This window comes from Thalassophryne amazonica, chromosome 15 (genome assembly GCF_902500255.1).
Source record: "Thalassophryne amazonica chromosome 15, fThaAma1.1, whole genome shotgun sequence".
NCBI lineage: Eukaryota > Metazoa > Chordata > Actinopteri > Batrachoidiformes > Batrachoididae > Thalassophryne > Thalassophryne amazonica.
The window spans coordinates 13,670,305-13,686,221 of record NC_047117.1 but is presented as its reverse complement, the minus strand read 5'-3'; the positions used below and the strand labels follow the sequence as shown (position 1 = coordinate 13,686,221).

Here is a 15,917-nt window from a genome sequence, read left to right as displayed (position 1 = left end):
TTCTCTCTTTCTACCAGGTGGTGTATAAGAAGGCAGTAATGGCCGTTGGTTCATTGACCATCAATGAAGAAAGGTCTGAGGTCATTGACTTCTCCGTGCCCTTTGTTGAGACTGGCATCAGTGTGATGGTCTCACGTAGCAATGGGACAGTCTCTCCTTCTGCCTTCCTTGGTAACTCTATCGCACTCATTCCTCTCTCAGTTGCAAATGTTTTCTCTTTCACTGTATTTAACCTCTTTCCAAAGTGCAACTTTTTACATTTCACAAAAAATAATGTGTTTAGGTTTAATGTTTCCAAAAGAGATTGATTTCTGTATTATTCTGTTATTCTTCATTTCTCTGCTGTAGCACATAAAACATGATCTGAAAATTAATTATATTATTATTATTATTATTATTATTATTATTATTATTGGTTCAATGATACAGTACAGTGCATCTGTAAAATATTCAGAGTGCTTCACTTTACACATTTTTATGTTACAGCCTTATTCCAAGATTGCTGAACATTGTACACACAATACCCCATAATGACAATGTGAAAAAGTGCTTTTGAGATTGATGCAAATTTATTAAAAGTAAAAAAAAATGACAAAATCACATAAGTATTCACAGATTTTGCCATGAAGCTCAAAACTGAGTTCAGGTGCGTCCTCTTTCCACTGATCATCTTTAAAATGTTTCTACAGCTTAATTAGAGCCCACCTGGGGTAAATTCAGTTGATTGGACATGATTTGGAAAGACACACACCTGTCTACATAGAAGATCCCACAGTTGACAGTGCATGTCAGAGCACAATCCAAGCATGAAGTCAAAGGAATTGTCTGTAGACCTCTGAGACATGATTGTCACAAGGCACAAATCTGGGGAATGGTACAGAAACATTTCTGCTGCTTTGAAGGCACAGTGGCCTCCATCATGTGTAAATGGAAGGAGTTCGGATCACCACGACTCTTCATAGAGCTGGCCGCCCGTCAAAACTGAGCGACTGGGGAGAATGGCTCCAGCATTCCTCTGTGGAGAGAGGAGAACCTTCCACAAGGACAACCATAGCTGCAGCAATCCACCAATAAGACCTGTATGGTTGAGTTGCCAGACAGAACCCACTCCTTAGTAAAAGGCACATGGCAGCCCACCTGGAGTTTGACAAAAGGCACCTGAAGGACTCTCAGACCATGAAAAACAAAATTCTGTGGTCTGATGAGACAAAGATTGAACTCTTTTGTGTGAATACCAGGCATCATGTTTGGAGGAAACCAAGCACCATCCCTACAGTGAACCATGGTGGTGGCAGCATCATGCTGTGGGGATGTTTTTCGACAGCAGGAACTGAGACTAGTCAGGATTGAGGGAAAGATGAATGCAGCAATGTACAGAGACATCCTGGATGAAAACCTGCTCCAGAGTGCTCTTGACCTCAGACTGGGGTGACAGTTCATCTTTCAGCAGAACAGTGACCCTAAACACACAGCCAAGATATCAAAGGAGTGGCTTCAAGACAATTCAGTGAATGTCCTTGTGTGGCCCAGCCAGAGCCCAGACCTGAATCTGATTGAACATCTCTGGACAGATCTGAAAATGGGTGTGCACCGACGCTCCCCATCCAACCTGATGGAGCTTGAGAGGTGCTGCAAAGAAGAATGGACAAAACTACCCAAAGATAGGTGCATCAAGCTTGTGGCATCATATTCAAGAAGACTTGAGGCTGTAATTGCTGCCAAAGGTGCATCAACAAAGTATTGAGAAAAGGGTGTGAATACTTATATCCATGTGATTTCTTAGTTTTTTGTTTGTTTTTAATAAATTTGGGGAAAAACCCTTTTCATGTTGTCATTATGGGGTGCTGTGAGTAGAATTTTGAGGGGGAAAAAAGTGAATTTAGTCCATTTTGGAATAAGGCTGTAACATAACAAAACGTGGTAAAAGTGAAGTGCTGTGAATACTTTCCAGATACACTGTATACATTAAAGTGCTAAAGGCTTTTCTCACTGCATGTCCTCCTACAAACTGATGACTGTGGGAAGAAAATGGAAGGTGCTTGCATGTTAGCAAAATTCCATGGATAAAATGGAATATTTTATTCAGGCAGAATACGCTGGCCAAATTCTACTTGTACTCTGACTTTATCTGGGCCTCAACACCCTAAGCACATTAATATTTCCACCAGAGCAGAGGAAGTGGAGCGTGCCAGCTGTTTTTGAAAAGTCGGTTCAGACAAAGCTTTCTCCATCCTCTCCTCCCTGCTCCTCTCGCCTCCTCTCCTCCACTTGTTCAGATGACTAGGAGCTGAAACGCTTGCCTAATGTGTTGTGTTGTCATCAGAGCTCGGCGGGCATTGAGGGGACGCATTGGACCATGTGTGTGTGTTGGGGGTGAACCTGCACAAATGTGTGTGGGGGGGAGGGGTGGAATGTATGCATCACGGTTGTATGTATGCTAAACGTTGTGGTTTTTGTACGGCGGGTTACGTCTGGACAGGGTATCAGTGACGGTTCAGTATCTCTGGTGCTCATATTAGAGGCAGCTCAGCGCACAATCTCTCAGGGTTGGCTAACTCTAGCGGTCGTGTACTTGCACATGTAGCGACATGCGGACACGTATGACTCGTCTGTGTCGATTGTCTCTGGCGCTCGTCCCGCTCTCTAAACTCCTGCCCCCTGCACGCCAAACACAGCTGACACGCACCCATGCAGGGTCTCCCTCCTCTCGCGTGCACAAATAGATTACATACATGCCCACAGCAGGGCACATCAGATCACTCAGAGTTTGATTCTTCTTTCTCTTCCCCCTTCCCCTGCCCAAGGCCTCTCTCTCTCTCAGCTCTCATCCAAGGGAATAATGAGAAATATGGAAATGTGCGCCGTCAAACTCTCTGTGACTAACTCCCCCCTCTTCCCCTCCTCCCGTGTCTCACTCTTTCCTCCCGCTCTGTCTTCTCTCTATCATCTTTTCCTCGCTTTATCTTCCCCATTCCCCCCCTTTTTTTACCCCTTTATTTATCGGAGCCTGTCTTCACCCCTCGCTTTTTTTTTTTTGTGAGCGCCGCTTCTGGGCGGCGTACTTGATTTCTTTTTAACTCTGCTACTCTTCTCCCTCCCACCTCTCAGAGCCCTTCAGTGCATCCGTTTGGGTGATGATGTTTGTGATGCTGCTCATTGTCACCGCCATCGCTGTCTTCCTCTTTGAGTTTGTCAGTCCGCTGGGCTTCAATCGCAACTTGGCCCAAGGCAAAGGTGAGCGTACAGACACGAAAACTGGATACTTTGCACCTTATCGACTCTCCCCGGAGCCACAAGTACACGTCTAAGCTTCCCCAAAAGCAAATCAATTGACTTATTATTGCCATGAGTTTAGACACTTCTGCTTGTATTAGCGAGCAGAAACAAGTCAGACATCCCGACTGTAATCTGGCGCATCATCACTTATCAAATTCAGGAGCCGCTCTGCTGGTGGTGAATTGGAAATAAATATTGCGTTCGTGCCAAATTACATTTTAACTTCATTTAACATTGTAAATGCAACACTTTTGTTTTTTTTCTCCAATTTTTCTACACAAAAGATATATTTCTCTCAAATATTGTTCCCAAATCTGTCTAAATCTATGTTAGTGAGCACTTCTCCTTTACCGAGATAATCCATCCCAGCTCACACATGTGGCATATCAAGATGCTGATTAGACAGCATGATTATTGCACAGGTGTGCCTTAGGCTGGCCACAACAAAAGGCCACTCTGAAATGAGAATAGTGAATTTTAACAGTTACTCACAATTCTCACAAGCATTTTTGTAAATTGTAATTTTTATCAAGTTTCTGATTTGACTTTGCCTGTCAGCTTTGAAGACTCCATAGCGAAGACAAATTTATGAAAACGGAAAAGGCAACAGGCAACACTGTTTTTGAAGACCATTTGCAGATTTCAATTGTTAAAACTGATTCAGGTATCTCCAGTAATTTTGGACGACAAACTATGATAATGAGCTGATCCCAAACAAATAACGTGTAGGAAATCTGTGGAATGTTCAGTGTTCACATGCTTGGGATTTTACAGGTTTTCTTGCATCCTAGCCTAGGTGTTGGGTTGTGGAAACCAGCACCAATGTGTTTGTTGGTGAGGAAAGATTTACTGACTTTCATGGATGATGCTGTGATCTTTGTGAAATCAGTGGAAACCCTGATTGCAGCACTTGAGAAGCTGAGTGAGGTCTCAGGATGTCTTGAGTTTGCAGTTGTCCAGGATTAATACTAGAATCGAGGCTTTCAGTGACTTTCTGGACTCGCCCATCAGAACTGTATCTATGTGCATGAAACTTGTGTTCAACTTGTAGAAACATCCATTTTTCTCCTCCCCATCCTTTGAGATTAAGAGATTCCTGGAAAGAGCTCGTCAAGTCATGAGGCAATTGAAAAAAGGTGTTTGGAGTTGCCAGTATTTTTGTAGGATAACAAAGGTCTGTGTATTTAAGGTCCTGCTGCTTCCTGTCTGACTGTATGGTTGTGAGACTTGGAGATTAACCAGTGATCTAAATGAATGACTGGATTCCTTCCCAATGTCGCCAAGTGCTTGCTCACAGGGGGTCGTTTTGTCCGTTGGGGTTTTTCTGTAATTATTGTATGGCTTTTGCCTTATAATATAAAGCGCCTTGGGGCAACTGTTTGTTGTGATTTGGCGCTATATAAATAAAATTGATTTGATTTGATTTGATATCTTTCGTACTAGGTCTCTTAGGAGGATCTTTGGGTACCACTGGAATGATTTTGTGTCAAATGAACAGTTACTCAGAGAAATTCTGAAGAGGAATATCACTTGCAGTCTGAGGAAACATCAGCTTTGACATTTTAGCCATGTGGTGTGTTTCTCTTGGGCATAATCCAGCATGTAGGTGCCTCAGTGTTGAGGACCTCTTTGACTGGAGAAGGCCAAGGAGATGCCCACATTTCACCTGTCTGCAGCAGATAGATGGTTATTTCGAGAGGTGGGGATGGAATAGTTGCCTGCTGGATGGTTACCATCCAAGACCCAGGGGTTTCCATGGTGCGTTGGGTGCTTTTTGTGAGTCAAACACAAATAATGGATGGCCTATTTGTTCTAAATCCTATACAGGCTGAAGAGTTTCTGGTTATTCTCCAATACTGTTGTGTGAAGCAGGTTACAGTCTATGACTCCTCTAGTCCATCACAGGATAATTTGAAAGCCAGAGCCAGTACCCTTTTACAGCTGGGTAACCAAAGACTAAGCAGAAGAAATGTTGTCCAAATACACAGACCAGTAGTGGGAGTAGGATTTGAACCCAGGCCCACATATTGATAGGCCAACTACTATCCCACTGAGCTACACACACTATTTGTTCACCAACTTTGATATATAAGATCATAATCCTTGCAAAGAGAAACAACATTCCATGAACCTCATCCCCTGTTATTGTATTATTATCAGTATTGTAGCAAAGCCTAGAACATGTCAGGTGAGGCAACGTCAGGTCTGGGAACACATACTGGTGCCACGCATCACCCCATCTATCACACCGCAGAAACGCCTACTCTCCTGGATGGAACTGTCCAGGCAAACAACCAGTCCTTACCCACTTAAAAAAATAAATAAATAAAATAACCAGGTGAAACATGGGTGTTCCCTTGTAGGCTCCTCAGCACTGAATCTCCTGTGTGTTGGATCATGTCCAAAGTGCCAGAGCTGATGTTCCCTCACATTGCAAGTAGTGAGCCTCATCTGAGTGCCCCGAAGTAAAAGTTTGTTTGACACAGCGTCATTCCAGCAGTACCCAAGGATCCTCTGAAGAGACCTCGTACCAAACCCTACACCATGAAGAATTAACTCTATGCACCAGGAACAAAGAGTCGCCCATGTTGGGTCTGATCCCAAACCTAGATAAATAGGGAGGGGTCATCTGGAATGGTATCTAACTGCAAACAAGTACTCAATGCAATGGCGATTGAAAGGCAAAGGTTTGGGGATGGGTAGAAGAAAATGTTCAAGCTGCAGGTTAACAGATGGCTGAGCAGCACAGATAATCTGAAAAACTGGGAGCCAGAAGATATTTCTCAAGAACATCGTAATAGAGGTATTGACAGTGAGACAGCACTGTTCAGGCCAACGCTTCCTCCTAGGACAGGAAATTTTGAGCACTTTAGGAACAGCACCATTGGCAGCTACACTGTACCATTTTTTAAAGACATATTTCACATTAGAGAAACACAATCCTTTTTTTGAAAATGTCTCCAGGCGTGCAGAGAAAAGGAGGTCCGTGCATGCGTGAATGTGTCAGTGCGTGCCTGCGGTCAAAAGTCAGAACCACTTTAGTTGCACATTTCACCCTTTATTTCAGCCTCTGGTTGTCAACAATAAGATGAGATGTTCATGAGAGTTCCTCATGAACATCTCAGTATATATATATATATATATATATATATATATATATATATATATATATATATATATATATATATTATCTGTTGAATTGATTGTTGAAATTCTGACATTGCTGACATGATCAGTCAGCTGTTGATTGGCTGATCTGACTGAACTGATCTACTCTGATGAGTTCAGGGACAAATAGAAAATGTGCAGTATGTTGGGTCCCGAGGACCAGGATTGGGAAACACTGCCTGTGAGTCACTTCTTTAGCTATAAACAAATATTTAATGAGTTCTTCTTTGGCCCATGCCAAGTCTCCATAATCCTGTTAAAAATCCAATGAACAGATGCGGGTGAAAGCAAGTCCATGTTGAATTCTTGTCCTCAAATGATCCTGTCATTGATTACTGTCAAGCCAATAGCACTGGTGTTGTTTTTCAAAATGGGAATGCAGCTTTAGGCTTCCTTTACCTGCCTCTCCACTGTATTTCAGCACATGTTGTTGTTCTCCCATGCTCTGCTTCCCCTCAGACCCGCACGGTCCATCGTTCACCATCGGTAAGGCAGTGTGGCTCTTGTGGGGCCTCGTGTTCAACAATTCTGTGCCGGTGCAGAACCCAAAGGGCACCACCAGTAAGTTCATCGTGTCCGTGTGGGCCTTCTTTGCCGTGATCTTTCTGGCCTCCTACACTGCCAACCTGGCCGCCTTCATGATCCAGGAAGAGTTTGTGGACCAAGTGACTGGGCTGTCTGACAAGAAGGTGGGATTATCACACATATAGTGCATAAAGTATTCATAGCGATTCAACTTTTCCACATTTTGTTAACGCCTTATTCCAAAATGGATAAAATTCAACTTTTCCTCAAAATTCTACACACAATACCCCATAATGACAATGTGAAAAAAGTTGTGGGTTTTTTTGCAGATTTATTAAAAAAAAAAAAAAGAAATCACATGCACATAATATTCAAAGCCTTTGCCATGAAGCTCAACATTAAGCACAGGTGCATCCTGTTTCCACTGATCATCCTTAAAATGTTTCTACAGCTTAATTGGAATACTTATTAGTTTTTAATTTTTAATAGATTTGCATAAGAAAAAAATTAATTTTGTTGTGATGAAAAAATTCTACTCAACATGGGGTGTTGTGAGTATAATTTTGAGTGAAAAAAAAAATTTAATTTCATCCATTTTGGAATAAGGCTGTAGCATAACAACATGTGGAAAAAGTGAAGCGCTGTAAATACTCTCTGGATGCACTGTAGGAGCAGATGTGTCGCACAAACTAAATGCACTCGCAGTCAGGGTTTCCCTTGTAATGGATGCCAGCCCTACGGCCAGACGGGAGTCTCCAGGGAGCGGCCCGGGGCTTCAACAGTCCAAACCCTCTGGCTGTAGCTGTCACCGCGGTAACACTGCCAGCACAGCAGACCCAATGGCGCACACATGCACGCATTCACAGGTTGGAGAGATCAAAGCCACATGTGTGTGTGTGTGTGTGTGTGTGTGTGTGTGTGTGTGTGTGTGTGTGTGTGTGTGTGTGTGTGTGTGTGTGTGTGTGTGTGTGTGTGTGTGTGTGTGTGTGTGTGTGTGCCGAGCCTGGCAGTGTCAGCAGAACTACAGCCAGTCTTACGCTACGTTGGACACGCAATGATGATGACTGATGAGTTCACGCCACTGACCCCCCCAATCCTTTTTTCTCCTCTGTCTCTTCTTGTCATTCTTCTTCTACATTTGTCTCTCTCACTTTCACACTTTTGATCCCTCTCATTGTCCCATTCTCTCCTTCTCCTTCTCATCGTCTACTTGCCTCCTTTTGGCTTTTCTTCTTCTGTCCTCCCATCACCACGCTCCCCTTCACGTCTGATCTTTCTTTCTTTCTCTCTCTCTGCAGTTTCAGAGTCCGTACTCCTATTCCCCTCCGTTTCGCTTTGGAACGGTTCCTAACGGCAGCACGGAGCGCAACATCAAGAAAAACTACCCAGATATGCACCAGTACATGACCAAATACCATCAGAACGGGGTGCAGGACGCGCTCGTCAGCCTCAAGACTGGGTAATGAAAACCTCAATGTCAAGTTGAGATTTATTCCACCTGAGAGAAGACTTCCGTTTGCAGGAGGCACGTCTTGGTGAAACCGTGTAAAAACAAACCACCGAAAAACAAAAAGCATTTCGACGAGCAGAATCTTTGGCTCTGTGGGGTCCAACACAAGCTCCTGCAAAAACGTTGCAGTAATGGTGCTGAACTGTTTCTCTCGCTGACGCTAAAATGCTCACGCTGTCTGCTAGTGCTCATTATAGTCTTGTTGCTACTGGAAAGAGGAAGCTGCCAAAAGAGGCAGAGTGCAATTTGTCTGGATTCAGCTACCTTTATGCCCCCTGCTAAACGTGCAGTAATAGAAGACTGCAGTGCTAATAATTAATAGACTAATAGACTGCAGTGCATTTATTTGTTCATTAAGCTTAGCAGGCTTTGATCTGAAGGCAATTCTTCCCACATATAATGAAACTATTTTCTTCCTCCTTTCACATTAACTTTGAAATAGAGTTTTGTCTCTTGGTTTAGTCGCTCTTATCTACAAACAAAGTTTGGCTAAAAGCGTGGTATCATAGTTGATGGTAGCTTTCAGGCTGTCCATCAACATTTTTTGCTGTATCTTTTGAAATAAGCATCACTTTTCAAATCACTCTGGTTTAAAGGTTACGTGCTGTCAGTGAGGCAGCACGGTGGCTTAGTTAGCACTGTTGTCTCACAGCGAGAAGGTCATGGTTTAATTCCCGCCTGTGGCCTTTCTGTGTGGAGTTTGCATGTTGTCCCCGTGTTTGCGTGGGTTTCCTCCAGGTGCTCTGGTTTCCTCCCACATCCAAAGACATGCAGGTTAGGTGGATTGGAATCTTTAAATTGTCCGTAGGTGTGTGAGTGGGTCTGAATGTGTTTGCTTGTCTCTTTGTGGCCCTGTGACAGACTGGCATCCTGGGGTCCAGGATGTACCTTGCCTCGTGCTCTATGACTCTATGACCCTTAATTGGACTAAATGGTTGAAGATGTCTGTGTGTGTTGTCAGTGAGCAAATATCAACTATTAGGTGTGTTAAATACACATGTAGAACTTAACAGCAGGGCTTCAAACCAGAATCAGTTTGTTTCGACTACAGTCTGTATTTTAACATTTTTTGGTTCTGGGTTCCACCTTAAAATGATTGTTTCCAAGTTAGTTAGTATACAAATAGAGTTTATGAGTGCAATGGAAAGAATATTTCATGAGGTGGACTAGACACCTACATGGACTCTCATTGATTGTTGTTGTGTTGTATTTTGTATTGTAAAACCTTATTGGTAGAATGGCCTATGCAGAGGGTCACCCCTTTGAGTCTGGTCTGCTTGAGGTTTCTTCCTCAACATCATCAGAGAGAGTTTTTCCTTACCACTGTCACCTGTGTGCTTGCTCTAGAGGTTGGTAAGGTTAGACCTTACTTGTGTGAAGCATCTTGAGGCAGCTTTGTTGTGATTTGGTGCTATATAAACTAAACAAATTGAAAATAAATAAATTGAACTGAATTGAGGTGAAAGATGAAATGTTCCATTCAACGCCTCATTGAATGGAACATTTCATCTTTCACTGAATGAAATATTCTTTCCACTGCACAAATGAAAAAAACATTCATTATTTGTTTTATATAACACCTAAAATAGATCCTTATCACGTGATATTTTATTAATTTATAAACAAGAGAAAAGGCACTTACATTTAGGGAATAACCCCCTTGTGTCTGATGATTTGTGGACATTCATGCTGGTTATACGGTCACAAATTGAGCTTTACCGGCGACACGTAAGCGGTGCCGGAAAAAAGGAGTTTTACGGTGACGCATTAGTGGAGCCGTAAAACGGACATTTGCGACCATTTAACAGCATGAATGTCCGCAAATCGTCAGACATTGAGGGGGTTATTCCCATTCTAATTCAATTCCATTATTTGCATGATTTATTTTCCTGTAGGTAATTTGGTCGGCAAGGCTTACCGTCGAGCCAAGGCAGTGTCGCTCAAACAGTGGTCAGGGTGCGGAGTAATCCATCAAATATGAAAATCCATCAAATGTGAAATGGTAATTCTGTATCAGAATCCACATCAATACTTTTGTATGGTAGCTTAAATTTGCCTATTTTGGCAATCAACAGTTTGACATCCTGACAATATTGTGCATGCGTGTGCATGTGCAGTTGCACGGAGGACAGGAATGACATTCGAAAGGAAAGACATCTCGTCAGAACACCGGTCAGGGCACGGAGTAATACATCCAAATGACAAATGGTTGAATATTTTGCCACCGTTACCCCGATATTATACGGTCTGAAATCTCACAAGATTAACCAATAAGATTCAGTCCAATCCAATGCAAAATTGTTCTTAGTCAACTTGCAAAAACAGTGAGATATTGTAGTTCAAAAACAATCCTGATGATGTAATCCATACCTGATGCCGTGCACTGCCTTGTTCGTGTATAGATTGCTGTCTGCTTTCCTCAGTCCAGTGAAAAATTATGAGAGAAATTTGTTGAGCTCTTCATCCAACAGCGGTTCTGACGTGTGAGCGAATACTGCAAATGTTTCTCTGCCTGTCTCTTCAAATGGAAAGGAGCTGCTGCTAGCCATGCCCCTTTCTATCCATGTGGAGAATGTCTGTCTGTCTGTCTCTCCCCAGGTGGGCATGTCACAAACAGTATAGACCACCTTAGCAGGCATATTATGTTGGAGTCCATCACAGGAGTGAAAAACAAGTTGTTTCAGCCCTAAATTCAACTTGTAGTGCAATTATTAAAAAGAAAAAAAAAAAGATTTTGCACCTCTTTAAGCATCCTTGGCTAATTTCGATGCACATGAACCTCAAGGTCATCCTGTTTTTGACCCAGCTTTAATGCACTGTGCAAAATATCATATTTTAACTTAAATTTTCCTGTCATTTTGTTGTTGTTTTTGCACACATTATGTGACAAAATGTGAAACAGTGTCATTCTTCGTAACATTAAGCTTCTCAAATCATTTCCAGGATGAATTATTCATGTCTCATTGAATATATATATATAGGTTGTATAGTCCAAATATGTAAATGCTTCTGCAGTAGCATTGAAAATTTTAGCCTACTCATGAAATGGCCAATTAGACACACTTTGAATTAAATGAATGAATGCATTCTGCAGCAGTCCAGGGCAGCATTTGGCAAACTGCTTTAGATTCATATTGATGCACACGTCTTTAACGTACTCAGCCACTAGAGTTTATTATGACCTTTTTTGGTCTTATAATAACATTTTATTTATTTTTATTTAATTCTTTTAGGAGGTTCTGCAGTTATGAAGGCTGGCCTGTATTAGTGGTTCTTGATTTCATTGTATTTGGTAAACAGTCGTTTATCCGATTTGCACTTTTTGCTGAGCGTAGTTGTATTCAGATTAGGGTCCATAAAAGGGAACAGCTGCATCAGGTACAAATTGTGCTCTGTCTGTTTTTAATTCATCCCGTCACGTCAGCGTAATGACAAAACCTGCGAGTAAAAGAGCGAAGCTCTGCGGGGACAAAGGCGTGTTTACTGTACAAGCCACTCTCTCTCACAACTCGTGCTTGAGTGCAAATCTGATTTGTGTGAGCAAATCCAATTCTGCTCGACCAACGCTGAGCTCTGTGCAATAAAGCGGAGCCGCGCAAGCTCACGAGCACTGACGCTTTACTTTGGTCACTACAACGTACGTGCGGTTTATTAGAGGGCTGAAGGCTCAGGAGTAACACTGAGGATCATCGGTTCAAATCTCACATAATCCTCTTTGCACTGGAGACAAATCAAAAGTACCTTATGATTATTTATGTCATATGGATTTGATTAATCATTATAATTTTAAAAGACGAGGTTTTAAACAGTAGTAAGCAACAAATAATGTTTGAAATGATGAGCTGCTTTAGCGACTTTTGTTGTTCCTGCACTGACCCACTTTAGGTCTGGATAATAAATTAGTAATGTTGTGCTCTTACAGAAAGCTGGATGCCTTCATCTATGATGCCGCCGTGCTCAACTACATGGCAGGTCGAGACGACGGCTGTAAGCTGGTAACCATCGGCAGCGGTTATATCTTTGCCACCACCGGATACGGTATCGCGCTACAGAAAGGATCCTTCTGGAAACGCCTCGTTGACCTGGCGATACTGGGCATCATAGGAGACGGTGAGATACGCGGAACTATTCAAGCAAACGAAGTAAAATGTTTGCCGAAAAACACTTTATTGCATATTTATTCTTGTTATCTGCATTACTTTTTGGATGTGTGCTCTGTGTATCAAACTATAAAAACTTCAAAAACTAACAAAGGGGGAAGTGATGGTCTCGTGGAGGGATCTCTTTTACTATCAAAAGAGCCATTTGTGCCTAATGTACCACCAAATAAAATTTAAATATATTTGACCTTTAACATGAATGAAGACGCCACTCATAAAGTTTATATGGTCTATGTTGGATTTATGAAATGACAGGCCGAGAAGAGTGTGAACATTTTATTGCTTTTTCTACTTGTAAAACAAAAGAAAACACCAAACTCTTATAAAGAAGAAAAAAGAATGACCCTGGCTTGTGCAGGCATACTTTGAAATAAATTGAACAGACCAGTGCAGGCTTATTTGAGTCGTCTCCACATTTTGGGAGAATAACAAAAATAAAAGGTAGCGCACTTTGAAATTTAAAAAACATATAGCTGCAGCCTATCACTTCAAAAAATTAACATGAAATAGGTACGTTTGTATTTTTATTATGACTAAAGTTCATTTCTGTGATATCACCCTTCCTTTTTTTATACCCTCCTCAGCCAGGTACACCAATCAGACGTTGTGCTTCAACATAGTAGCTCAGGCGATAAAATAAATCATTTTTTGTTTAACAACAGCCTATTAAAAGACAGTGTTTAATGCGATTTCTGCTTCTGAGCCTCGCTGCAGAGCTTCTCCACATCAGGTTTTTTTTTTACCTGATGTCTATCGAGACCTGAATTTGCTCGGTGGCTCCTTCCTGCTGCTGTTCCACCCCTCCATCACTATCAGGAGCCAGTCTCAACACACCGTTTCATCATCTTTACTCTGTGTTGTTTTGTATGCGTGTGCACGTGTGTGCGCCCACCGCGTACTTTCACCTTGGTGTTTATATTAAACTGTGCAAACCGATGCAGGGGAACGAGCTGAAATCAAAGTGCTGAACCACCAGGAATTTTTTATTTCAGGCCAACGCCCACACACTCACAGGCAGCCTGATCATTATTTCCTTCCCTATCACTCCATCACTACCACTTCTCCCACCTCCTCTCTCCAAACACTTTTCATGCCACCTCCTTGCTCCTTCCCATTACAATCTATTTCCCACTTCACCTTGTTCCAGCCCCTCCTCCTTTTTGTTACGGTGCACCTTTTTTATCCACTGCACCTCCTCCGTGCTTTCCTCAAACTTACCACCCAACCCGCTGCCGACTTTTCCCCTGTTGCTTCCTTAATCCATTCTTTTTATTTTCATTATTAAACCTTAATGTCCTCTTAAAGCCCTGGTCCCACCGAATAATACAGCACTGAATAATGAGCCACATATGGAATTGTGAGAAAAGTCAGTGATTATTCGAATAATGAGCCACGTATATGAATATTGTGCAAACAATTAAAAAACACTGCGTGTGAGTGCAAGTGATTGCATCAGCACACCGCATCACAGTTCATCTGATCGATTATAACGAGGTGCTAAATCATAAACATACTTTTACCGCTGCTCAGAAGAAGTAATGAACATGCATCCATTACAATATAAACATTACAAATAATTACCTTTTAGACTGTTCCACCTCATGAAGTGCACGAGAGAGAGAGATTCCGGAAGTGATTAGAGGTGTTTTCAACGGGTGATTTCTGAGAGAAAATGATTAATCCGCTACAAAATAACTATTTTATATACGCAGCATCTAGTGCACAAACCGGGTGGGATTGTCATGACGAAGTGTGCAAGAGTGTGGAGCCAAAATAGCCTGTCCTGTCCTCGTAGGCGTCATGGTACTCAGATAATGGGCTTCTCACAACCTCGTCCTCACCACTAACATGCCTCTAACATCCTTGTTTGTCCTCATAGTTCCCCGTACACGAACTGCCACACGCTGTTTTTTCTAGCCCCACACTCAGAGATGAGCCTCGTTAGCCAAATATTCTTCCTCTAACAGCCCCTATTCTCCCACGTCTTTTGAATAACTCAACTCATACAAAAAACAAGCATGCTATGTGGCTCATTGTTCATCGTTCATTATTCAGTGGGACCAGGGTTTAATCCCACATCCTCTCTGCCTCCCTGACAGGTGAGATGGAAGAGCTGGAGGCCCAGTGGCTGACGGGAATCTGCCACAATGAGAAGAACGAGGTCATGTCCAGCCAGCTGGATGTTGACAACATGGCAGGCGTCTTCTACATGTTGGCCACGGCCATGGGCCTCTCCATCCTCACCTTCATCTCTGAACACCTGTTCTACTGGAGGCTGAGATACTGCTTCACCGGCGTGTGTTCCGGAAGACCTGGTCTGCTGTTCACCATTAGCAGGGTGAGGAAAAGGAAGTTCATCTTCTGGCTGTTTTCTGGTAACCCTGTGATTGGTCATTCATTCATTCAGATAATCCACAGAGAAAGAAAAAAAATCAGCAAATAATGGGAGAAGGGGAAATCAAACTTTGAATTTATTTGGAAATTATTCAAATGTGTTGATATTTAAGTCGATAGTTTCTTTGAAGACAGGTGTCAAGCCTTTGGGTGTTTGTTACTCACCCATAAAACATCGATTCAAACATCAGTCGTACGACACGCTGCATAATTACCCTGTTTTGTCTCATTTTATGCAAAAAGCATAAAAAGCATCAAAGCTGTTTATCGCTCTAATCTGCCTAATGTTGATGACACTTCAGGTGGCGAGGAAATGGGAACATGCTAAATGGATTTTAGTTGTGTGAATGCAGAAAAAATGCCTGCAAACCGTGTGTGTGAGAGAAATGTGTCTCAGTGACATACACTTGACTGTTTGCAAAGTCATTAGACATCGTACCTCATGTCGCTGCTGCCAGCTTCATGACCAGAGGGTCGTAGTTTTAATTCTCTGACCAGGAGCTTGATCAACATCTTAAAGCCCCAAGTTACAGTTTGAAGTCATTGTGCGGCGCCCCCTGACATTTTTGTTTGTTAATGCTCATTGAGCATCTGCTGAGATGAAGAAACAGACTGACAAAGGTACCGCTTTGAACTTCTCCTCTGAACTGTCTTTATAACAAGCAACATTCATGTTTGTGCACATACAAATGCTGCACCGACTAGGCTTTAAATATGAAACTCATACTATGTTCCAAAATATGGATTTTGCAAAGGTTGTGAGAGACGGTAGAACAATGTTTCAAGTTTACTATCAGTAATTTGCAGTGCAGATGATAAATTTTGATATCATCCCAAGCCACACATTCTATCCATTCTTCAGGTATGGTTTTATGTTGTCCTTC

General features: G+C 42.2%; 1 protein-coding gene across 3 annotated transcripts in view; it reads left to right on the top strand.

The window, feature by feature from the left end:
• The window catches only part of grin2ab (glutamate receptor, ionotropic, N-methyl D-aspartate 2A, b), a 320,679-nt gene that overhangs the window by 296,879 nt on the left and 7,883 nt on the right, over nucleotides 1–15,917 (top strand). For all 3 annotated transcript variants that reach the window (XM_034187352.1, XM_034187350.1, XM_034187351.1), the window contains 6 exons: nucleotides 18–171; nucleotides 3,109–3,234; nucleotides 6,904–7,133; nucleotides 8,268–8,428; nucleotides 12,402–12,589; nucleotides 14,739–14,977. In XM_034187352.1, coding sequence (XP_034043243.1) covers nucleotides 18–171; nucleotides 3,109–3,234; nucleotides 6,904–7,133; nucleotides 8,268–8,428; nucleotides 12,402–12,589; nucleotides 14,739–14,977 — 1,098 coding nt within the window. The remainder of the gene's footprint in view (nucleotides 1–17; nucleotides 172–3,108; nucleotides 3,235–6,903; nucleotides 7,134–8,267; nucleotides 8,429–12,401; nucleotides 12,590–14,738; nucleotides 14,978–15,917) is intronic.